Source organism: Schistocerca cancellata, chromosome 1 (genome assembly GCF_023864275.1).
Source record: "Schistocerca cancellata isolate TAMUIC-IGC-003103 chromosome 1, iqSchCanc2.1, whole genome shotgun sequence".
Classification (NCBI taxonomy): domain Eukaryota; kingdom Metazoa; phylum Arthropoda; class Insecta; order Orthoptera; family Acrididae; genus Schistocerca; species Schistocerca cancellata.
In genome coordinates, this window is record NC_064626.1 from 819,352,973 (window position 1) to 819,380,448 (window position 27,476).

Genomic DNA, 27,476 nt, shown 5'->3' on the forward strand with positions numbered 1-27,476 from the left:
AGAAGAATGCTGAAGATAAGGTGGGTAGATCACGTAACTAATGAGGAGGTATTGAATAGGATTGGGGAGAAGAGAAGTTTGTGGCACAACTTGACTAGAAGAAGGGATCAGTTGGTAAGACATGTTTTGAGGCATCAAGGGATCACAAATTTAGCATTGGAGGGCAGTGTGGAGGGTAAAAATCGTAGAGGGAGACCAAGAGATGAATACACTAAGCAGATTCAGAAGGATGTAGGTTGCAGTAGATACTGGGAGATGAAGAAGCTTGCACAGGATAGAGTAGCATGGAGAGCTGCATCAAACCAGTCTCAGGACTGAATACCACAACAACAACAACATCACTACACCTGATTTCCATGACAAGTCAGCTTGCACGTATATTCACCTATGCACCAAGAAATTACTGGATGTAACCTGTATAAGATTCAGTCGCGGGGGCCTCAACCCCGACAATGGCTAACAAAGGGTGTGCTGTATATGTGTTGCACAGGTGAGAATACAGCGTAACTAAACAAGCACCTTCATATAAACCACACAAACTTATGCAATATGGGGAATTTAAATGAATTTTCAGACAGAAGAACTGCTGGCTTCTCTTTTGCTCTCAATGGCTGAAAGGTCAGATAATGATATGCCATACAGACTAGTTATCAAGACTTAGCTTGAATATACTCTAGTGTATGCAAACCATTCCTGATTTGAAGCTTGACACTGCATGTTCCACATTACATGAGCCATTGTGATGGTTCCAAACTCACAGTGTGTGGATCACTTCCTGACAAGCTGAGATCAACCTTAAACTCAAACCAAAGAAACTCCTGTGTTTCCTCTACCTTTACTTTTTTTTCTTTTTCCTAGAAGTCTTTTGGATAAGGGTATCAGACAGGCTTTGAGTGAAACTAGGAGCCTGGACCTGCAAACCTGTGTCAGCACATCATTAATGTTATTTATAGCAACCTGATGTACAAAACTGCTGTTAGCAATTCAGGGCATAACAATGTGATTAAAAAATGCTTCCAATCTTTCAATGCACAAATAACTATTTTTCTTTGAAAATACAGATACAGTTCCACAAAAGGGAAAACATATATGAGTACGTACAAATAGCAAATGGAAATACAGGAACTTTTTCCCCAAGGGTTTATAGCCCATCAACAGATACAAATAAAAAAAACTGAATACACATGTCTAAAAAAATTACAAGAGTGTATTATCAATTCTTTCTGCAAATTGTCTTAATTCCTGGGTCTGAAATTCATATACATCTTATTACCCTACACTTCCTTCACCAAAACACAAATTGATTGAAAATAACCATGTGCATATGTTTCTGCTAACCTGCAGTGCTTAAACAGATATGTTTTATTTTTTTTAAACTGTCAATTTTTTCATGTTAATTAAAGATATTGACTATGAAATAATACGAGGGCGAGACAAATGAAAACCTTAAATTTGTAATAACAAATTGAAATTTTGCACCGTTGTCCTGTAAGTTGGTAAGTGTGCTACAAACAGCATGCAGAATGGCCTGTAGGTGGCAGCATAGTGCTGATGTACACATACCGTCGCAGTATCAGTATAAAGACGACCACCCCACTTGTGACTTGCACCAGGGAAGAACAGCGTTCTGTTATTTGGTTTTGCATAGTGAAGGTGTAAAATCTATTGAAATTCATCGATGAATGAAGGTTCAGTACGGTGATGCATGTTTGTCACAGCAGCAAGTCTACGAATGGAGTAGGAAATTCGCAAATGGTGTGACTTCAGTGGAAGATGCTCCTCATCCAGGTCAGTCGCAACGAGTTGTGACTCCACAGAACAATGCAGAAGATGAAGCATTAGTGAAGGAAAACCGCCAAGTGACACTGAATTACATTGCAGCATGTTTACAGATTAGTCATGGGTCGGCACACCACACTGTGCATGATGTGCTCCAGTTTCACAAAGTGTCTTCAAGATGGATGCCACGGCAACTGACTCCTGAAATGAGAGAAGGATGTGTAGATGCTTGTGGAGAACTCTTTTGGCATTTTGAACGGGGAGGTGATGGCTTCCTTGCAAGAATCGTTACTGTGGACGAAACCTGGGTTCATTTCCACCAACCAGCACGAAATGGCACCATTCCTCATCATCAAAACCAAAGAAGTTTCGAACAGAACGATGAGCAGGGAAGTTTATGCTGACACTCTTATGGGATGAAGAAGGCATCATCATTTTGGAGCATTACATGCCTAGAGGGACCATTATCACCAGTGCATCAAACACAGATCTCCTAAAAACTCATCTGCGGCCTGCAATCAAATCAAAGTGACGTGGATTGCTGTCAGCATGTGTCCTTTAGCAACATGACAATGCAAGGCCCCACACTGCATGTACAACAGTTGCACCTATCACAGACCTGCATTTTGAGTGTCTTCCTCATCCACCATACTCACTAGACCTTGCCCTAAGTGATTTCCATATGTTTGAACCACTCAAAGACGCAATGGGAGGAAAGAAGTTCCGTTCTGATTAAGAGGTACGCCACGCGGTGCAAGAGTCGTTGCACCGACTACCAAAAGAATTTTTTTCTAAAGGAATTTATGCACTTTGTAAGTGCTGGAGGACTTGCATTGAGTGTGGGGGAGATTATGTTGAAAAGTGATACAGCTTTGTACCACTCCTGACAATAAATAATATTTAAAAAAATATTTAAGCTTTTCATTTGACTCACCCTCATAGTTTAAACACAAAAGTCTCTCTCAGATATCCCACAAAAAGATATATCATTCCAGATACTTGGTACAGTGAGGTGCCCAAATATTATAGCTACCTTCTTTGCACTTCCAGCTGTTTTTAGTTATTCCGTTCAGTTTATTGCCTAGATGCATTGGTGCATCACAGCAATTTGGGTAGTATATTGTTTCATGGAGTAGCTGTCACCTCTCCATATGTCACATCTGAGTATCTGTCTGTCTTTGAGCTGGATGTCTTCCTGTGTTTTTACAGCATAGTAGTACCTTTATATATGTAGAGCAATTACAGTCACAATACTGACATTACATAAAAAGGACCTCATGATCATTCACGAGCATCTCTTGCAGTGTTCTGATACACCTGTTTAGAAGTATAAAAACTTTTCTTAAAATGTCTGGTTGTGCAATTCCCATTACTTGTTCATTTTTATTTACAGGTATGACCTATCTACTTTCAAAACGTGGATGCTCTTTGGGAAATACAAATTTGGGATGAAAGGACAGGTCAATAATTAACCTTTTTCCAATCCAATTTTTTTTTATTCATTGCATTCTCCCCAACTCTTCATTTATTTTACATGGCAAAGTATGTAAGGCATTACGGGTTATTATGTTATTGTTTTAAAAAATAAAATGCAATATAAGGTCACGTGAAATTTTATTTTATTTTACAATAGTTTTTGAAACTACACTGGTGTTTCTTATGATTGTTAATATTTTTTCTGTATGGTACTTCTTAAAAAAAATATATGGTACTTCTGAAAACAGTTGCCCGGGTGAATTCCAGGCATCCTCTTGCATGTTTTCCAGTACAAATTGTTTCTCTTCTTTCTCCTTGCATTTGCTGCAATCCACGAAACCTTTCTTTTTTTGCATTATAAAATGCGTCTCAACTACGTGCATTCCAAAACAACAGTGGGTATCAGGAGCTACACAGGTTCTTTCTTCCTATAACCAGTGATCAATCAGGTTTGAGGAGCAAAGAATGCACTCAATTTATTCACTACCCTCGTCATGGGATGAAAGAAACAATTTTCATCTCACTTTGAAAGGCAACTCATATTCAACAAGTTTCGACTTCAAATCACATGGAAAATGCATAACTGTACATGTTAGACTAAATTTCATTTTGTGCAATTCCTGGGCAAGTTGAGGGCTAGCACAAAACCTGTCAATAAAAATGTGACTGCCTGAACCACCTGCAGAAACTAGCAATTGCTGTGCCAAATGAAACACTGTTCGACTTGTGGAAGGTAAATCTGGATGAATCAGACTTTCTGTAGTTGTCTTTCATAGTATGGAATATGAGGAAAAAATGTAACCATTTTTTGAATCATAGAGACAGAAAATGTGTAAATCCTACTTCGTAGGCTTCTTTGGATTGTAGCAGTTTAACTGAATTCTTCCTAATTCTGAATTAGGATTTAAATCCTACGGTGCTCTCATCTATGGCCACATTTCTTATTGGTATGTGAAGTTCTTTCCATTTACTATAAATATAATCATTAACATTCTCAACTTTGATCTCTCTTGTACGTTGACACCTCTCAGTTGTGACAGGTGGAACTAAACGGAGCATCCAAAATATTTGCCTGGGGGGGGGGGGGGGGGGCTGTTTCTAACTATGGGGATTTTAATTAGACTAGCAGAAATCACTTTTCCCACTTTCTATAATAACACAATATTTCAAAGCAATGAAAATATTGCAAATAAGCACTACTCATTTTCAAAAACAATTTTATTTAAAATAAAAAATTGTAGCACTGATTCTATGGCAAACTAATATGCAAGGTTTTTTTACCTAGATATTAGTTAAACACGAAAACATCAAGATGGAACAAATACCGAAAAACACTGGTTATTCGGAATTACAATAACAGAATTAGTTTTAACCAATCAGTTTTTCCCATCCCTACTGGGGGTTATAATTCAAGTGCAGCTACTCATGGAGGTCCAGTGTGGGCTGTAATCATTGCATGGAAGTGAAACTTTGTCAATATGCTAATGTGTTAACAAATAACCGATTTACACTGGAAAAAAATTAGTCCCAATTTTGACCACATGTTGCAAATCCGGTGCTTTACAGTATTTGTACGGCAGGATGATGACAACACTGTCATTTGCCAAGCCACAACATGAGTGAAAAGTATGGCTATCCAGAAGAGGGACCGTTCGCTAGAGTATCACTGAAAGGTCTGAGGAGAGGCCCAATTTCATTAAATGGTTTCAAGATGGCACTGAAATTTGAAAACATGGTGAGTTTGGTGTGTCATCTGGAAGAGGAAGGCATCCTAACCCAGTGGAAGTTATTGATGAGGTTGCTGTTACTGTAATTAACCATGCCATACATCTCATGATCCACAGCAATATTCTGAATTTGATATTTGACTTCTGGCACAGATCAAAGTTGTATAATGTGGCCAGAGGATACGGTCATATGATTTTTGGTTCATACATCTGCGATGCATATATGCGACCGTATCAATTTCTGGAGTCAGTGCATCTTTACGCAAAGAAAAATTGTTTTATCATCAGAGATGCCAGACATGGATTGCAGTTTTAAGCAAGCACCGAGCGAGCCTGTGACTTGTGGACTGGACAACAGAGAGCAGAGCAGGCTGTGTAGCAAGAGCTGAGTGCATACTAGATGTCCACTGCAAGTGTGGTAAGTGCTACTGCGGTATCGTCTGGGTGATGGGTCAGCGGCCCAGAGGTTGCTGTTTAGCCAGCAGATGGCAGGAACACATCACATCGGAACTAGTGCCTGGCATTCCTGGTGATTTTGGTGAGCATCAGCATTCAGTTTGGAATTTGAACTGGGACATTAGTCTTGGCTGGAACAATAATTCATCTGTCTGTGATCGACTCGTCGTGTGTAGGTTCATCCTGTAAATGAACTGTTTTCAGTTAACAATTCTTGGGAGCATTTTTTCTATTTCCTCTAGGACACATCACATTGTATGTTGGGCTTACCATTGACTGAAGTGTCACGAAATTGTACCCTGGCTGTGCTCTGCAAATTTCCATGTATGTGCGGCTAATGGGATGCTTTCTGTTGTAGACTTTCTGGGGTGTGTAAATCATGTTGAACTATGTGCATGATATTCTACAAAAGTGATGTCAGCTTCAGGGCACTTTGTGATTGTGGATTCATGTCCTCAGGTTCCACTGGTCGAAATTTGCATGAAAGGGAGTCAATTAATTTCTGTGATTACACAGCTCTCGATCAATCCCACTGACATTTAACTGTATTATTCCAAATTGGCTCATGTTCAAGAGGCAGGATGAACATATAAAGTGAGCCACTGATGAAAGGTTGATTGTGTGGGGCCACATTAGTGCATGTTATACTTCAGTGAACTGCAATTAAATTTGTTAATGGTTCTTCTGTAACTACCATAACGTTGGTTTTCTGAGCTGGATTGGTTGAACTGACGTTAAGTCATTCACATGTCAGCATCCCTACGGCCAGTTATGGTGCACATGAACGAGTTTCTGAGCTTAACCTTATTTGATTTAAAAAGGATACCTTGGATGATTTAAAATTTTTAAAGTTACTGGTCATAGTGTTTAAATAAAAAGGAAACTTGGGCAATTTACAACTTCAATGAAATACCTTTGATTATTGTAATTTATTTTAAAGGCTATTGGTTCTAATGTTAAAGGGAAAGGAAATTTTGGATAATTTAGAATTTCAGTTAATTACCTTTAAAATGCACAATTTTAATGTTTCAAGGATTGTTGATTTTAATGTTTTAAGAATAAGAAAGTATGAATTTTCTGCATACCTATATAAACTAAGTAAACCAATAAATGTTCAGCTGCTGTGCTCAGCCATTTAGTACACCAGAACCGTTGTGTTCTAGCTTGACCAGCTCCAAAGGTTACCTTTCCCTTTCGAATCCTTAAGAAAAGGTATTACCGGGCAGTATTCTATGGAGTGACAAGGAATACTTAATGCTACAGAATGCGGTGTATGCATAGAACTGGTGAATTTGGGTACAGTTAAACCGTGTGTTCTGCACAAAGAGCCATTGCATTTGCCTTATGTGACTCTGTGGTGTGTATGCACAAGCATCTTTATTATCAGTCAGTTGTTCTTTAAGGAGAATACATCTAGAAGGCCTGTCAGGTCTGCCATGACATCTGCACGTTATTGTAACCTCCTTGTACAAACGTGAATCCTGCCATAGAAGAGCACAACTGTGTGGAAACCACTGTTTTCATTCAAGATGGGAAATACCTCAGGTCGTTCGACCAGTGAAAGAACTGTTTAATGCAACCTTCCACAAATGTGTTATCTCCAACAGTTTTCCAGATGCATGGTCAGCTAGATCACCTGATTTGACCCCATGTGACTTTTCACTCTTAGGATATCCAAAATATATTTGGTCTCTACCAGATCTGAAGGGCAGTATATAGTGACATTTTGCTCGAATTCCACCAGAACTGCTTTGAGACACTGTTGATCACGTCATTTTGCGGATGCAGCACCTCATTGATGTCTCCAGTGTTCATACTGAGTGAACTGTGTAAGAGGTGGTTAATAATACAAGGATGGGAACTTTAATACTGGCAACTATTTATTTACAGCTCATACAAAATAGATACGTGTTTCAGTGTTTTACTGACCTTCAAAGTAGTCACTAGCAGTCTGTACAACCCATTGCCAGCAATGTGGAAGTCTTAGGATACTCTTAGCAGTACCAGCTGTGTTGACAGTTCGAACAGCATGGTCTACTGCCCAATGAATTTGAAGCATTTCTGAAGCAAATGCGCTGAAGTGTTTCCTTCAGATTAGAAATCGAGTTGAACTCACGAGGGCTAAGTCAGGGGAGTGCAGTACGTGGTATAGCACTTAACGGCCCCATCAGCCAAACAAATCAGTAACAACTTGCACTGCACATGCTTGAGCATTGTCCTGCAAAATGATGGTCAGATCCTGCAGAAAGTGTCATCACTTCTGTCACTATGCTGTTCATTTTTGGAACACAACCTATGATCAACTTAGAGACAAAAGTGACGACACTTTCTGCAGGATCTGACCATCATTTTGCAGGACAATGCTCAAGCATGTGCAGTGCAATCTGTTACTGATTTGTTTGACTGATGGGGCTGCTATGTGCTATACCACCTACTGCACTCCCCTGCCCTCGTGAGTTCAACTCTATTTATAAACTGAAGGAAACACTTCAAGGCATTCGCTTCAGAACTGCTACAAATTCGTCGGGCAATAGACCGCACCACCCGAACTGTCAACACAACTGGCACTGCTAAGAGTATCCTACGACTTCCACATCGCTGGCAACGGGTTACACACAATGCTGGTGACTACTTTGAAAGTCAGTAAAACTTTGAAACAGTATCTATTTTGTACGAGCTGTAAATAAATAGTCGACACTATTAAAGTTCCAACCCTTGTAAATTCAACATTATGCCTCTCTCTCTTTTTAGACCTTTTCTGCCCCCATCCTGTTCCTAATCCACTGCATGTGGAAACATTCCTATAAGTGTTTCTTGCATTCGCAGTGCCAGATTTGCATCTGTGGAACTAATTTTTTTCAGAACAAATTGGTTCCGCATTAGCATATCTACCACGTTTCACTGCCACACTACAATTACCGCCCATACTGCATCTCTGTGAGCGGCTGCTTGGTACACAGTAATTTGATATATGGTAATCACATTTGAAGATATTGACTGAATTACATTTGGCTTACATACTCTATTAATGTTTTGACGGACACAGACTACACATTTTCTAAATATATATGGTATACATGTACACACACACACTATTAAATGGCAACGGTTGTTACAAAAAAATCTCTGAGAGTACTTGAAGAAATTACTTCTTTTTTTTCACACAATACTCTATAAACATACAAACAGACTTATGCTGCCTTTTTAAAAAATATTGTAATGAGGAAATGTTAGTAAAAAAAATCTATAAAAGTTCTTGATTGATTGAGTTCAAATTTTTACACAATACTCTAATATACTTTTGGATGGACATAGGTCACACTTTTCTTTTAAATATGTGGTAGATAAATTTATATATAATACATAAAACAGAATAAATTTATATATAATACATAAAACAGAAATGTTGTTAGTAAATTCTCAAAGTTCTTGAACGATTTATTTCCAATTTTTACACAATAGTGTAATAAACTTTTGAACGGATGTAGGCTATAAATTTTTAAATATATATGGCAAACAAGTATATATGTAATATGTAAAGAGGAAACTTTGTTAGCAAGTTCCTGACTAATTTAATTCTAATTTTTATACGATGCTCTAATAAACATTCAGACAGATATTAACTGTATATATTTTAAATGTATGTAATATAAAAATTACATTTAATACATAAAGAGAACACATTTTAAGCAAAAATCTAAAAAACTTCTTGATAGTTTTACTTCAAACTGTTCCACAATACTCTGCTCAAATTCATAAAGACATAGACTATATATTTTTAAAAAAACAATGTACAGATTTTCTGTAAAAACAGACTGTAAGAATTAAAATGCTGTGCTGTAAAAAACCGTGGTTTCGTTTTCTTTCTTGCTGTCCGTGTTAATGTAGATATCAAGACATTTAAACAATTAGACAAACTGTTTCTTCCATATACATTCTTTCTCCTTAGGTATGAATTGAAATAAAAATTGTGTATACACCAGTGTGCTGCTTTGTCTTCATCATCACAGTCAGTTTTATGAGGAACATTGTATTTATGGCTTATCAAGTTATGACTAGAACACTGCTATGAACTGAATCTTTCAAAATTTTGCAATCCTACATACACACAGATTAAAATGAGAAATACTGTCATTGAAGCTACCAACCTTACAGATCCAACCACTGGAAAGGCTCTCCTGTACCCCTTATGTCAATGATCCCAACCAATTCACCCATTAATTTAAGTGGCTTCATTTAACAATCGAGGATTTATTTGCAATACCAATAAACATGGCTCCAAGATCACAGAGAGAGAGTGGAAGAGATGCACAGAGACGGAGAGGGGGAGAAATTGGACAGACAGAAGGAGGAGGAGCAGGAAAGGAGAAGGAGATGGACGGAGAGAGGGGTGGTGAGGAGGAGATGGAGATAGATTCTGGGAGGGGAGAAGGAGGTGGACAGTGTGGAGTGAGGAAGAGGGGCTATGAACAAAGAGAGGGGGATTGTTTTGCTTTGCTCGTTTTAGGGTGCAAAAATAACTAAGGACATCAGCACCCATGTCATAGCCTTAGATCCTCAATAAGTAAGATAACTTAAAAATGTCATAAGCTTAGATCATCAGGAAGTAACAGAACTAAAAATGACTATACGTTAAGCCCAGTCAACAGAAGGAAAGCGACTAAAAACAAGGACTTCCTCGTGGAGAAAGGTCCCTAAAATACACTTTAGAGACAGTGGATGTCCTGAACTAAAGATTAATGTCCTTCGCCACACTGCTATGACAGATAGAAAGTAAAACGTGGTTGACAGTCCACACATTGTTTGCTAAAACAGCCTATAATGTAGACCGCAAACACACATGACAATCTAAGGGCATTTGGCCAGGAAATGGTGAACTGTCAATGACTGACAACAATGAGTACAAAGTGCCAGGGGATCACCACTTAAAACAGCGACAGCTCAAACAACAATGCCCAATACGCAATCTAGGTAAAATGATGGCCTCACGGTGACAGGACCGAGATGAGGTTGAGCAGGCCACTGGGAGAGGTCTGATTCACCTGAACTTGTTCCTGTGAAGAAAAAACCAGGGACCAGGGGTGATGCCAAAGTGACACCACCTGCCGAGAGACGGCAACACCGAGATCATCCAAAGTGATGGAAGAGCTAGCGGACTGAAGTACGAGGACTGCAGTCTTGGCAGTAGTGTCAGCAGCCACATTTCCTTCAGACCAACTTGACCAGGAACCCACAGGGACATCACAGTGGCTCCCTCAACAGTGAACAAATGGATACTTTCTTGGACCCGTTGCACTAAGGGATGGACTGTGTACAGCACACAGAGGCTCTGACGGGCACTGAGAAAATCGCAGCGTATGACATAATCAAAAAGCCTGTGTCGCCGGATGTACTGGGTGGCCTGATAGAGGGCAAAGAGCTCTGCCGTAAATATTGAGCAGTGTTCTGGAAGCTGATATCGATAATGATTGATGCCAATAGCACACCCAATACCACAATCAGTCTCAGAGTCATCATTGTACACGAAGGTACCATAGCTAAGTTCTGTGCGGAGGTCAAGACACTTACAGCGATAGATCGAATCCAGAAACAAATGAAGTCCACAATGAACATGGGTCGCCACACAAAGCCAAGTTGGTGAAGGACACCCCCATTGGGAACACATTGGGTAGTGTGAAGTGAAGCTGCTGGTGCAATAGCCAAAAGCAAACTCCGGGAGGTAACAGAGAAGAAGGACGCACTCCATACTGGGAGCCAATGGAGTCATTAAAGAACGTGGCATAGGGTGGGTGGCCGGCCTTGGCAGACAAGCAGTAAAATGAGAAGGGGAGGAGTGGGAGAAGGAGATTATAACATGTATAAAGTTCCTATACATATTTTGCAGTTATGAAACATTGCCAGGTTTCTTAGTTTGCAAATTAACGCAAAAACGTGTCTGCTGAAATGCTCCTATTAAACTGTAGTACTCTTAAGATAGGTAAAAAAAATAATAACTGGTACATAACATCTGTTGCAGAAGATGCCCATGCAAGTAATCATATGGGGTTTTGTTTTGAAAGTGTTTAAAAGCATTCAGAAATAAGTTGCAAATAAAACAATTATAAAGCATTAAGAAATAAGTTACAAATAAAACAACTATATCATTTCAAAGAAGAAAAGTTGCCATTTCATAAATTATCAGCGAGTTCAAATCAATGCCTTCATGAATTTTTGACTTCCAGTTCTCTTTACGCTGAAGCCGATGTCACAGACAACTGTAAGGCTTTCTTTTTTAGGCAGGTGCTGATGCTACAGACGCACACAATAGAATGACACATGGTTGGAGTGTCACATGGTACCGGTTGGGGCATCACAGGGCTCACTGTTCATTGCCTCACCAGCTACTTCATTTTGTGCACACTACTATAGCTTGCTGTAAGATTGATTATGTTGCTCTGAGTAAAACCACATTATCGAATTAAGGCAAGTTCATAGAATATGTATGGCTTTCACCAACTTTAGGGCATTTCCCCATCACAAATCTCTCAAACAATTCCCAGAACCATCTACAGAAACATCATGACAAAATCTTTGTCACAGGAAATGTTAACTTATCCAAGTTTACTCTCCACCAGTAAACCCAATCTAACCATAACCTGAGTGGGCGATACTACAAAATATCATTGTAAATCAGCAGTAAGTCTTGGCTTTAAAAAAAGTAAAAGACAATGACTTCTTCAATGAAAGCTTGAAATTTTAACTCCTATAAAACATAAATGGGAAGCATGTTTATTCATTAATTCAGGATCCATCCCCTTTAGTAAATAAGATAAATTTTCAGTAATTGATGTACAAATATCACTGGAATAGGAAACGTCGAGACTAGGCAGCAGAAAGAATTGAGAGAGGAGTAAACACTCCCAATCCCCAACATCTACAAAGTTTTTGTGTCTGAATAACAGTGATGTAAGAATGCATCTGCCTAGACAGGAAATCAAAAAGCTGAATACAACACAGCACCACTCACTGACAGCAGAGACATTTTGAGACACTAACTCTATTGAACTGTAACTCTGCAGCTGCAGAATATTTTCTTCACTAATTTTCTGTAACATCTGCCAACCTTGCAATGGCTGCACCAGTTGTCACTTGCAGATTTCTGCAAAGTTCACCAAAGTGAAACAGGAAAAGGCACTGGGAACTGATAATACTCCTCTAAAACTCCTAAAAAATGATTATCTTATTCTTTCCATTTGGGAAACCCGAAAAGTACAAGATGATATCAAAAATTTCCTCAGTCACCATACTTAAATGAAGGTGTTTGATCCTTCTCTATCACCACACATAAGTTTGCCATCCAATGTGATGCTCAATACAATATTGGATAATGACAGGTACACTTGAGCTTGGTATTAGTCGGAACAGCATGTGTTCCTATACATTGAAGTGTTTAGAGCAGCCAGTATCTCAGTCAACAGGTTACACTTTAATGGGGTCAGTCAGGGCTGGGAAGTGTTAGCATTTCTCCTCACGATTGGGAAGCAATTTATAATGGAGATCCATCATTTTCGTGGTTGTGTGTCTATATGTCCAACTAGGATTTTCATCATGTACATTTTGAATATTTCTGTGGAGGGAACTGGGCTTCTGTTACTTCATTGTTACTCGACAGGTCTGGTGTGAGTAATTTCAGTGCAGATGTGACAAGATTTCTAATAAGCTGGAAAATGTAGCAAGAGCCCAGTACGATGACACGTGGCTGCATGTGGAAGGCAGGTAACACTCGCAGACGATAGGAATGATGTCAGGTAAAAACCAGTATAGATCAATATGCTGGAGGCAGGGAATGGCTTCCATTCTCAGCTCAGCAGAGTATGGCAGATAGTGGAGAATATTCATTTTGAGCGTCCAAAAATAAATAATAGACAAATACACAGCCACGAAGAGATTTAATGGACAAAATTAATGGTGACAATGCCTTTACTATGCCTTTACTCTAGAGCAATTACTTTACAAGTTACACTACATAAAATGCTTTAGAGCTTATAAAATTTACATCTTCAGTATGTTAGTCTGATTGTGACAAACAAGTTGCTGATTAGCTCTTATTAAGGGTGATCATTTTAGCTGCACAGAATTTACACGATATACAAAACACAGGTGCAATCGCATGTGGTAATAGAATGGTAGAATTAATTAGCTTATAGACACTTACACGTAAGACACAGATTGACACACAGCAGCATGCCATTCTGGGATCACTGTAGTCGTATAATTCAAGATCTGAAGATGTAGTTCACTAATTTATGCAGATAAGTTAATGAATGATTATGATAAAATTAAATAGACAAATTAGGATAATATGATACAAAAAACACAAATTCGAAAACATGACGAGAAACAGGAGACAGTTTCCTTCCAGAATAACACGAAACATTGATGAGCATTTCTGTTGTACTATAAATTATAAAACATAAGAACAGTATTTACCAGTATGTAGCTCAGGTGCCAATCATTGCAGAACCAAGCACTTAAGCTTAATTTTCTTGTTTCATTGGTGTGCACGTAACAACATACATTTTAGTAACAAACTACGATTAATTTAAATAATTTGGATTGTACTTGCAAGACACAATCTGACATCAATTTGTAATGTCACAGGCCATGTAAAAAAGTGTGCAGAAGAACAGGAAGCCAGAGGCAATATTGGCTCGTGGGCTACTTACCATGGGGGCATGGTCTTGACCGGTTGTGTGGTAAGAATCGCCAGTGGTTCGGACTGGTACTGGTCACATTGATGAATTGCATAGGAGTTGTAGAGATATTTAATTTCATTGGGAAATTGTTAGCAGTTCGTTGAGTACTCTGTGTTACGAATGTGCACTGGTTTTGTTGTATAACAGAATGATTCCTGCCAGTTTTATGGCATGCCTACTTTGATGTAGCTCTCAAAAGAAAGCATTATTAAGACAACTTTGACAGAAGAAACTTTTACTAACACACATGATCCAGATGTGTCACTTAAACCAAATTTTTTGAACTGGTCCACACCTACTGAAATTTCCATAAGATGCTGCAAACCTACACTTAAAGGGAACAGGTAATTACAGCAGTCTGCAAACACCCCTAAGAGACAATAGTATTCAGCACACTTAACTGTTTCACCAGAAATAATACGTTTCATTACTTTTGCTGCTCAATCCCTTGTGTGTGTGTGTGTGTGTGTGTGTATGGTATCACAATTTCAGACTTGGTTCCCCATGGACAGTAGCAACAATACTTTCTTGTGATGGCGCGACTTTGAAAAATTTAGTGAGTGTTGAACTATAGCTTATTAATTCCACAGTATTGATCTGAGTTAGATCATACCAGTGATGAGCATTGGTTAGAATACAAATCTCAATTCACAAATAGTGAAGAGTGACTAATATTTTTTGGTGGGAAAAAGAAAGAGAGAGAGAGAGAGAGAGAGAGAGAGAGAGAGAGAGAGAGAAATCACATTTATTGAATTGCTATATATTTGTCCAAGAACATTATTGAAGCTATAAGCTACCACTACACTTTTCTCAAGAACATTATTTATTATTTGAGCTGTAAGCACTGTGGATTTTTTACTTGGGACTTAACGCAGGTGGGTGTTGTCAATCTCAGACTAGATTCAAGAAACCTTTTCACTTCACTTCACAACTGGAATTAAGAGAATGCCAAATCAGACCACTTGCAATACAAATTGTGTGTACAGAGCAGCTCCAATTCATCAGTAATTGAGCCTTGTTAACGGACCTACATTACCGAGTGATGGAAAGGTTAGATAACGGGAAGTGGTAAATGATGAAGGGCTGAGTTCCAGTATCCCAACTAATGAAAACATGCAACAACTTGATAAAATCTGTGATCTGATCTGCGACTGGTGCTCTGGCAGATGAATTTACTTATGCTGGACACCCAACTATTTACACAGCTGTCACAGAAATGCTCTGATACTGCAAACTGTGCGCAAGATGGGTACAGGATGCACACCTGACAAGGGCAACACATGGCTGTCAAAAAGTTTCAGTGTATCCACACTGCAATAGGCATAGTTCAATGTCTACATCAAAAGCCAACAGCAATTGCGCTATTTAGATCTTTCTCATGAGCTATTTCACTGTTCTGTCTTTTAATCACTTCACTGAAACTCCACATTTGATCTTTAATGACTAAAACATGAAGAACATTAGACAACAACACAACATCTATTTTGACTCCGTAAGTACTGCATGTCTTAATACATATGTTGGGAAACTACTTTGTGTTGTCCAGTTGATCATGACTCTCTGTTACCCGATTTGTTCCTTCAGTAAATTCTGCTGCTTCTACCTTTAGATTTGTTAACTTTCTAAGACCAACTGTACATAAAAGCAAAGTTTTACATATAAAGCAATGTGATGTGAGGTAAAACAGACAAGGTTTCAGCAATTCATGGTGGGGTAATTCTCTTGTCAGTGGGAAGATTACAGTTTTTGCTCAAAACTGTTTCTCACACACACACACACACACACACACACACACACACACACACACTAGGGAAAATTTTTGGTATGTCTCCATCATTCAACTCTCATGGTCTGGGAAATTTCATTCATGTTTCAGTCAGTGAAAAAAGTGTTTGGATGGACACTGTAGTGTTCTTGAAAGCTTTCAGAGATAATGTCTATGCAACATGTTCAGAACAATACATTCGCTTTGAATCAATTTTGTAATTAAAAAGTTAATTGAAAGCAGTGGTAGATGTTCCAGACTTACCCATTGAAAGTATCCTTCAGTCCATTAGTTCCCACAAGTGACTCTTCATCCAATATTTTTGCCACCAAGTCATCGACCATAGAATTGCTAGAAATAGCTCCATCTTGGTTTAAAAGCTCCCTGTCCTGTCCATTCTGCAATCACGTCATTTTGAAGGCACAAATGTAGTATAACTCTAACACATGTTAAAAATACTTGAACTAAAAAAATTTCTAACAACTGGACACAGGATGGTCTTGCACCTGAAGGTAACATTTGCATAAGTTATTCATGTAAACATTGCATAAGGTAGTAAACCATAATGTCCACACAAGACATGACCATTTAACAAATAGGATCAGTAGTGAATGATAAAGGTATGACTATACAAGTGCTCTATCAGTACATTATGCACAGTCATTAAAAGAAAATGAGGTGGCGGAAAAGGGCATTACCACATCAACAAAGTAACTAGTTTGAATTGAAAAGCTGAGAAATGACAAAGTAGTTAGCAACATGGATATTAACAAAACAAGAATGAAAAATGGACAAAGGGGATACACAAAGTGAGGCAGTCCAAGGTAATGAGTGGTGAGGACAGATGAACTGGGGTTTGTCCAATGCATGTACGAGAACCACTGGACAAACACGACTAGTAGAACAAAATCTCTCCAAATAATGGGGAAACAAACAGGGAAGAAAGAAAATAAAGAATTAATAAAAGGCTGAAAACCATAAGAGTGAGGGATTGGTTATTAGCATGAACAAAAAATGAAAAAGATGAGTTACAGAGGTGATTATGTCGCAGGTTGTCATCTTATGGAAATAATTTTCAACGAGAGTCTTTCCGAAAGCCACTATAAGAAGATTATAGATCACAACAAAAATGAAGCAATAATTGTGGATATTATGAGATACGTGAACTGCAGTTCTAAATTTCAATATTTTAAATAGAGCAACAAATCCCTCAAATAGAGTCATCTTGTTTCCTATCATAGACAAACAATCATTGCACAATAAATGCCACAGCACATAAAACCTACTGAAAGTTCAGAACAGTAATACTAGTACTCCCATGTATAACACATTTTTCCATAGTTTATTATTTACCAGACAAATTCTCTCACAATTACAATAAATACACTATCATAAAGTCCCTTGACAAAGAGGACTAGGTGTAAAGCTGAAGATAACACAGCAGTTGTAGTACTGCCCCTGTATCCTGCATGAACAGCACAAATATTGAGATTTACAAAAGTTTTATCGCTCTTACAGCCAAAAAAATAAGTTTTTAAATCACTGCAAAAATTCAATCTCTATCATTGCTGCCAAATGCTTTTCTAAAAACTGACCCTTGTGCCCCATTTTTTTTTCAATATTGGGAGTGCCAAGTTATTTGAAGAGAAATGCAAGATTATCCCTTCATCGATAACCCGACACTGCTACTTACATTTTACATGAACCTTTTTCATAATATTAGAAATTAATGCAGGGTGTATATGCAGACAAGGGAAAAAAATTCCCGGATTTCCCGGTTAAAAATACACTTTCTCCCGGGTGAAAACACACTTTTTCCATGTTAACTGACAGTATATTTTCACTGCACAACTTATCAATCCTTTGAATGGTTATGGGTTTATACACGGGCGTTGAATTTCCGGCACTTCAGAAAACGAAACTCATGGAAAAACACATATTTTGGAAATATCTTTGATGTGCAGCAACATGTACGCTGTGTATTTTCGTATTACGGAAGTATACACTGGAATTCCACCAAAGACCGCATGTTACTTTCCGAATAATTGAAATCGAGGGTGCAATGCGCTTTTGTAAGCCAGTCATAGCCCATGTCACATCATCTCGCCAGCTAATGACAGCAGATAATCAAAGCATAGGACATGTGATGCAGTCAGCCAATAGCACCTTCACCGTAAGTAGCACGAACACCACCGTTAAGTAGCACGAACACACAAACAGGGAAAGTTACAAATGTGCCAGTAAAATTTTTAATAATGACATAAATGATCTTCAGGATTCGAAATTCTAAATGGCTCGTCATCAAAGAGTTCATTTTTAAATGAGATCCAACGCTCTGCGATTTAAGAAAGTCAAGGTACATTCTCGCACATAGTTCAACTTACGTAAAAGGATATTTACTTTGAAAGTAACGCTTTTCAAACCACCATTCGCAATATTTTCCCGCGACCTGTTAGAAATAGGTTCATTTCAGCAGTTGCCAGAGAGCGCAGATAACGGCGACACCGCACTTGCGCAGCTACCATGACGTAGAAAGCCTGTATGCACGTACGTGTAAAACATTGAAAGATCATACATTATGTCATAAAAGAAACAAGACATCAGAGAATACTCCAAGAACATCAGTATCTCGTGAACCATATTAAAATGTTCACATTTAAAATGCATACTTTAAGTGCACATTCGTATGTCCAGATTCCCAATAACCTCGACCTCGTATTAAGCTTTTCAGTGTGGTTTTCGGGATGTAAATTTTCTTGGATCAGTACTGTATTATATCATGTTTGGTTCTTTATTATGGCATAATGCCATACGTACTAGAAGATGAAAGCATGCACTTTAAATGCAGTGAACAGTTGAAACTTGCCAGTACTGTTGAATTAAACATTTCGTTTCAAATACATTGACTGCCTTTGCGGGAAAGGTTAATAAAAGTCAAATTCCTTTAGCACACAGACAAAAATAACTTCATTGTTCTGCAAGGCGATTAATGCTTGACTGTCAGAAAGGTGGAAATAAAATCTATAACTAATAACATATTTTAGCCTTCTGTAATTATGTGAATGCATTTTAATTCACTTGATAGCTCCAGGCAACAGATATCCATTTTTTCATTTGACGCGAGAGTAAACGAAGGAGAAATAGCAAAATCACTAAATGTAAACACGGTCATGTGGAGACTAGCCACTATAACTCAAACAGCTCTGCACATCAGCCTTGGATCTAAGACATTTGCTAACCGGGTCAATACTAAAAAAAAAATTGAATTTTCAAAAATAGGTTCATCTTGTAGCGCACGTCTTTCTGAAAAGTCTGAAACATAAAACATGTGTGTTCGAGGAAATTTAAGACATGTAGTTTGGTCTTAAGTGTGGTTCAAATGGCTCTGAGCACTATGGGACTTAACTTCTGAGGTCATCAGTCCCCTAGAACTTAGAGCTACTTAAACCTAACTAACCTAAGGACATCACACACATCCATGCCCGAGGCAGGATTCGAACCTGCAACCGCAGCGGTCGCGCGATTCCAGACTGTAGCGCCTAGAACCGCTCGGCCACGCTGGCTGGCTCTTAAGTGCGGCAAAGTGCAGTGCCACGCCTCTTCATACAGCATTCCTCTATCGCACGTCACTGTATTTCGCTGTGTGGTATTGAAACGTGTATATTTGGTAATGGATGCCATCAAACTATATTCAGGACAGTGGAAATTGAAATGCCCTGTGGTGCCTCTCCTTCTACCAGTCAGCTGGTTTGGCGGCCTGACCCTCTTAAAAAAAATCTCACAATTAATAGCGAATGGGATTATTTGTAATCGGGAGAACAAGAACTCTTTCAGAAAATTTGCACTCTTTATTGCCTATTAGCCAATAACTTGCTGTTTGGCGTGACAAATTAAATATAGGATACATAAAACCAATAAAGACAAGAATAAATAATGATTCCCCATGAGATGATTAATAATAGTAAACAGGTGAAAATAACGCAATTACGATTCCAAAAATGCAGTGGGCCCAAAAGTCTACAAAACATGAGGAAGCTAAAGATATAATTAACATCAGTACAACTGACAACAGCCAAACAAAATGAGGTAAATTATCAAATTATCAGATCAGTAGGTGGGTCAGCACTGTTGAGTGTCTTCCAGGGCTCAGTATGCAGCAGAGGGTATCCCTCCCACAACTGTCTCACCCTTCATCCGTTACTTTCACAAGGTTAAAGATGGGAACAGACGCCTAATGTGGCAGTAGACACCCAACCCCAACCATCATAACCCTGCCCTGAAAGCGGTTTAAAATGTTATATCTGAGAATAAGAATCACTTTCTCAGATGAAACAAACAACCAGTTGAAATGTCCATTTGTCATCTGCAAACATCCCAGAAGACCAAACTTGACATCGAGAGTGTAAAGACGGGCATTACACCAGGATGTGTGGTTTACTTACTTATTTGCATATTCTGTAATTATATACTGAGGTGACATAAGCTGTGGGATAACTCCTCACATATGGTGGAGGACCTCCTTTTGCCCAGTGTAGTGTAGCAATTTGACAAGACATGGACAAAAGTTGTTAGAAGTCCCCTGTAGAAATAATGAGCCATGCTGCCTCTGCAGTCATCCATAATTGCAGAAGTGTTGCCAATGCAATATTTTGTGCATGAACTGATCTACCGATTATGTCCTACAAATTTTGATGGGATTCCTGTCAGCAATCTGGGTGGCCAAATTATTCACTTGAACTGTCCAAATTGTTCTTCAAATCAATTGTGTACAACTGCGGCCTGGTGATTGTCATCCACAGAAATTCCAGTGTTGTTTAGCACGAATGGCTGAAAATGGTTTCCAGGCAGCCGGACATAGCCACTTCCAGTCAATGATCAGTTCAGCTGGACTGGAAAAACCAGTCAACTCCATGTGAATACAGCCAACATCATTGTGGAGCCACCACCACCTCGCACAGTGCTTTGTTGACAACTTGGATCCATGGGTTCGTGGGGTATGCGCCACACACTAACCTTACTATCAACTCTTCCCATATTAAATCACAACTCATGTGACCAGGCCACAGTTTTCAAGACATCTAGGGTACAAGCAATATGGTCATGAGCCCAGGATAGGCACTGCAGCTGATGTCATGCTGTTAGCAAAGGCACACGTGTAGGTCGTCTGTTACCACAGCCCATTAATCCCACAATTCGGCATACTGACTCAACAGATACATTCATAATGTGTCCCACATTGATTTCTGCAGTTACTTCACGCAGTGTTGCTTGTCTGTTAGCAATGACAACTGCATGCAAACACTACTGTTGTCTGCCGTTAAGTGAAGACCATTGGCCACTGGGTTGTCCATGGTGAGAAGTAATGCCTGCAATTTGGTATTCTCGTCACTCTTGACACTGTGGACCACGGAATACTGAATTCCCTAATGATTTTCCAAATGGAATGTCCCACATGTCAAGATCCAACTACCATTCCAGATCCCAAGTCTGTTAATTCCTGCTGTGCAGCCATAATCACATCTGGAACCTTTTCACATGAATCATCTCAGTACAAATGACAGTTCCACCAATGCACTGCCCTTTTATGCCTTGTGTATGCAATACTACCGCCACCTGTGTATAAACATATCGCTATCCCATGACTTTTGTCACCTCAGTGAATAGGACCTGCCATAACAACACAGTGACAATGAAGCTTACATACACACACAAGAAGATAGAAGTACAATTTGTGAGGATAGGACATGTGGTCAGCTGTGATCTTGCTGAAATGATTTAGGGGAAGTACGGAACACTTTTAATCAGGATGGCCAGAAACAGCTAACTCCATTATCCTGAATGTGAAGAAGTACCTCAACACTGCACTGCCTCATTCAGTAGGTCCCCATTGTACAAAGCTCTTTGGGTCATACATAATTTGCACTGTATAACTTAAGACAGTTTTACACTACACCACTGTGCACACTTGGGCACCCAGTGGCCAGCAAATACCATGAGCATCTATGTATCCATGTCCTCCCTTCAGCCCATCGAGGCAGCACCCCCCAGACGAGTGAGATGCTGAGCTCAAGGGAACAGCAAGACATTATCATCATACATTATAGATCTGCTTGTAAAAGTATTACACTGTTATATATTGTTATGTGGCAGGTTGTTGTTGTTCCCTATTATTATTAACCCCCTACTCTTCTGAGTCCCACAAGTCAGTTTTGACCATAGTGTGCAAGGCCTCACACAAATACAATGTGCTGCACATATGCAGTCCTGGGCTCAGCTTGCCTCAGCACTATTGGGCATGTCTTAGCTTCGTAAGATTTGTTTTGGCTATGTTGGTCCTTCTTGAGACTACTTGGTACCATGCAACATTTCATTTGACAGTGTGATGCAATACTGTTTCTTCCGGCATTTGGTACCCCATCTTTCAGTCAGCATGACTCTCCTATTGTGGTGGCAACACTGTTTATCCCTAGCTATTTGTTTGTGATATAAAGGAAATTCAAAGGTCCAGTGCCTGTTGCAATGAGACATCCATTCTAAAAGAGGCAGTCGCGCAACATAAAAAAATTGGAAGCACAGTTCTTGTCCAACTGAAGGAAGAGAATTCTCAATATTTATTATGCAGCTTTGTAACTGCTAGGTACTGCAAATTTTCCTACAAAAAAGCTTTAAAACTCCATTCACAAAGGACAAAGATTTAGTTTGTGATGAAAAACAAAAAATTACAAGAATCAACAGTCAAGTAACATGGGAATCATTAGTTTTTACATCAATACACACTTTGTTCTAAATTTACAAGCATGGAACATGTGATGAAGTAGGCGGTATGAATAGTAAATTTCCTAAAGTCGCATGGGTTACTGAACCAACAGTTTTTGGAGGAATAAATGGACAGTATGGAAACTTTATACATGGTGATTTTTCTAAATGAGAACAAACCGCAAAAAACAATTCCTGGGAGGATAAGAAGCAAGCAAGTTGTATGGACATATGGCCGGAAATGTATTGAAGTCAGGTACACCTACTTGGAGGTACAAAATAAAAAAGATCTTTCATAGTATTGGTTTCAGTGATTGAAAGCACATATGAGAGTAGGACTGTTCTGTATGTACTAGTGTTTTTGCTCCGCACTCAAGGGGGCAGTGAGCTGGCCCACCATCATGTAGTAGCAGCCACATTGCCCTTCATACTACCAAAGGCATGTCTTCCAACAAGGGAGGTAGGATGACCCGCAGGAAGTGCAGATATGGCTCACATGTGAGGCATTGTCAAGGATGACTGGGCACCAATATTTCCCACCTACACACTGAGGCTAAACCAGTGCTGACGGTTCACTGCCAACATACCAAGGCACTTCTTCGTAGCCCACAGTTGGGTGTTTTGAAGTTACAGCCTGCTAAGTACGGGCATGGTTGGCACACACAAATGATAAAAGATATTGCACTAGTTCTTTCACAGGCCAAGGTTCTCACCTTTGTTCTTCATGCAACGTCCATAAATCATTAGTTTACCTCAGATTTTTGACTAGAGAGAAGAGACTCGAGTGCAGCTTACGCTTCAAATTTTGAGGCGGTTTTTCTTTGTAGCCCCCCCCCCCCCCCCCCTCCCATCTCCCCAACAAATTAGTCAAGCCATACCGTCTTAATAATCAAAGTCATTTGTAAAAAAGTGGACAATACACTACAAATTGGTTAAAAGTGTGGATGACTTTCAAGAACATGGTACAGTCTGTGAAGTGAAACCCAAAGCACAAAAAATGATTCTGGAACTTCTTTCAGGAAACCCATTCTTAACATAGCATCAAGCTCAAGCAAAATTCACTCTGAAACAGTTGTTCATGCAAATTCCACATATTTGGAGGTCACAGCCACATGAAAAGGCAGAAAACCTGGTTTCAAGCATGCCTCAGAAATAGAAAGCAATTATCAATGCTGCAGGTGACTAGACGTGTTATTAATTGTAAATGCGTGTTTCTTTTATTCGTATAGGATGTCTGTATATGTTTTAGTCTGTTGCCAAGTAGATTGTTCTACTGATTAACCTGACCACAATCTTATGTAAGAGAATATGTGTTACTGATGTAACAGACTTATATGTTACTAATGCTGAAAAAGGTAGTGAATGACAGAAGTCCCAGCACCATGGTGACCTGTACAACAAAATAGTTGCCACATAGGCAAGTCTCTAAGAAATAAGGCCTGCAAGCATTTTGTAAGTAGTATGGAACCATCCATGTAGAATGGAACTTGCCACTGGTGGCATACTACAGGTGAAAGCACAACAGAGGGTTTACCTGCAGAGAGGTCAGACAATTGCATGGTTCCTGAGGAGGAGGAACACCCTTTTCAGTCGTTGCAGGGTAACAATCTGGATGACTGACTGATGTGGCCTTATAACATCAACCAAAACAGCCTTGCAGTGCTGGTAAAGCTAATGACTAAAAGCAAGGGGTAACTAAAGCTGTAATTTTTCCCCGAGGCATGCAGTTCTACTATATGGTTAAAATATTCCTGAAGTAAAATAGTTCCCCATCTAGATCTCCGTGTGGGGACTACTCAGGAGGATTTCGTCATCAGGAGAAACAAGACAGGCAATCTATGGATCGGAATGAGGAATGTTACATCCCTTAATCGGGCATGTAGATTAGAAAATTTAAAAAGGGAAAAGGATAAGTTGAAGTTAGATATAGTGGAAATTAGTGAAGCTCGGTTGCAGGAGGAACAGGACTTCTGATCTGGTGAATACAGTGTTATAAATACAAATATGGTTAATGCAGGGGTAGGTTTAGTAATGAATAAGAAAATAGGAATGCAGGTAAGCTGCTATGAACTGCATTGTGAATGCATTGTTGTACCCAAGATAGACATGAAACCCACGCCTATCACAGTTTACATGCCAACTATCTCTGCAGATAATGAAGAGAGTGAAGAAATGTATGGCGAGGTAAAAGAAATTATTCGGATAGTTAAAGGAGATGAAAATTTAATTGTGATGGGGGACTGGAACTCAATACTAGGAAACAGAAGAAAAGGAAAAATAGTAGGTGAATATGGATTGCTGGAAAGAGATGAAAGAGGAACCCACCTGAAAGAATTTTGCACAGAGCGTAATTTAATCATTCACGAATCATAAAAGAAAGTTGTATTCATGGAAGACACCTGCAGCCACTGGAAGATTTCAGACTGATTATATAATGCTAAGACAGAGATTTCGAAGCCAGATTTTAAGTTATAAGATATTCTCAGGGGCACAAGGGGCCTCCAGCCACAATTAATTGGTTATGAACTGTAGATTAAAACCAAAGAAATTGCAAAGAGGTAGGTAATTAAAGAGATTGGACCTGGATAGGTTGAAAGAACCAGACTTTGTTTAGAGTTTCAGAGGTAGCACTAGACAACAATTGATAGAACATGAGAAAGAAATACAGTAGAAGACGAATTGGTAGCTCTGAGAGGTGAAATAGTGAAGGAAGCAGAGGATCAAAGAGGTAAAGAGACAAGCCCTGGTAGAAATCTCTGGATAACACAAGAGACACTGAATTTAACTGATGAAAGGAGAAACTATAAAAATGCAGCACATGAAGCATGCCAATTTGAATACAAATGTCTAAAAAATGAGACTGACAGTAAATGCAAAATTGCTAAGCAGGAATAGCTGGAGAACAAATGTAAGGATTTAGAAGCATATTTCACTAGGTGTACGGTAGATACCACCTTCAGGAAAATTTAAGAGGCCTTTGGATAAAAGAGAAGCAGATGTACAAATACCAAGAGCTCATATGGAAACCAGTCCTAAGCAAATTAGGGAAATCTGAAAGGCGGAAGCAGTATATAGAGGGTCTATACAAAGGAGGTGACCTTTAAAGCAATATTATAGAACTGGAAGAGAATGTAGACGAAGACGAGATAGGAGATATGATGGTAAGACAAATTTGACAGAGCACTGGAAGACCTAACTAGAAACAAGGCTTTGGGAGTAGATGACATTCTGTTATAACTACTGAAAGCCTTGCCAGAGCCAGCCATGACAAAACTCTTTAGGCAAAACACTTTCAGACTTCAAAAAGAATATAATAAATCCAATTCCAAAGAAAGCAGGTGCTGACAGGTGTGAATATTACTGAACTACGAATTTAATAAATCATGGTTGCAAAATACTAACATGAATTATTTATAAAAGAATAGAAAGACTGGTACAAGCTAATCTTGAGAAGATCCGTTTGGATTCTGGAGAAACGTAAGAACATGCGGGGCAATACTGACCCTAAGATTAGACTTAGATAAAGCTTTTAACCATGTTGACTGGATCACTCTCTTTAAAATTCTGGAGGTAGTAGGTGTAAAATACATGGTGCAAAAGACTACTTACAACCTGTACAGAAGTCAGCTGGCAGTTACAACAGTCGAGGGGCATGGAAGGGAAGCAATGGTTAGAAGGGAGTGATATGGGTTGTAGCCTATCACCAACGTTATTCAACCTGTATTTTAAGCAAGCAGTAAGGGAAACAAAAGAAAATTTGGGGAAGGAATTATGGTTCAGAGAGAAGAAATAAAAACTTTAAAGTTTGCCAATGGCATCATCATTCCGTCAGAAACAACAAAGCACTTGGAAGAGCAGCTGAACGGAATGGACAATGTCTTGAAAGGATAATAAAGGATGAACATCAACAATAGCAAAACAAAGATAATGGAATGTAGTCTATATCAGGTGATGCTGAGGGAATTAGATTCGGAGATGAGACACTTACAAGGAGTACAATGGTTTTGTTATTGTGGAGCAGAATAACTGATGATGGCCGAAGTAAAGAGGATTGAAAGTATAGACTGGCAATGGCAAGAAAACCATTTCTGAAGAAAAGAAATTAGTTAACATCAACACAGAGTTAGAAATTCTTTTCTGAATGTATTTGACTGGAGTGTAGCCACATATGGAAGTGAAACATGGATGATAAACAGTTTAAACAAGAAGAGTATAGATGCTTTTGAAATGTTGCTTTGCAGAAGAATGTTGAAGATTAGGTGGACAGATCATGTAAACAATAAGGAGGTACTGAATAGAACTGGGGAGAAAAGAAATTTGTGACACAACCTGACTCGAAGAAGGGATCAGTTGGTAGGACACATTCTGAGACATTAAGGAATCACCAATTTAGTATTGGAGGGAAGTACGGGGGTAAAAATTGTAGAGGGAGACTACAGGATGAATAGAGTAAGAAGATTCAGAAGGATGTATAAGGGGCGTTCAAAAAGAAATGAGCCACAGTATGGAATGCGCAAACCGGTGACAGGAGGCTAATATCATGGCGTGTGTAACGAGGTGTGGTTCCGATCAGAGCATGGAAGTTCACAGGCCGTCACTAGAGGGCACACGTGCACGTCACTTGACTATACAGAGCTAGCAGCTGCAGGCATCAATCGTCCAACACTGCCAGACGCATTGCAAACAGAGACATGGAGGTGTCAAACGAAGAGCAAAGAGGTATTGTTCATTTTATGACAGCAGAAGGATTGTGAGGAATGGACATTCATCGACGAATGTCAT

General features: G+C 39.1%; 1 protein-coding gene across 1 annotated transcript in view; it reads right to left on the minus strand.

The window, feature by feature from the left end:
- Window positions 1-27,476, minus strand: part of LOC126188302 (uncharacterized) — a 270,067-nt gene that overhangs the window by 208,138 nt on the left and 34,453 nt on the right. Inside the window, exon 3 of the mRNA XM_049929898.1 lies at window positions 16,203-16,336. Coding sequence (XP_049785855.1) covers window positions 16,203-16,336 — 134 coding nt within the window. The remainder of the gene's footprint in view (window positions 1-16,202; window positions 16,337-27,476) is intronic.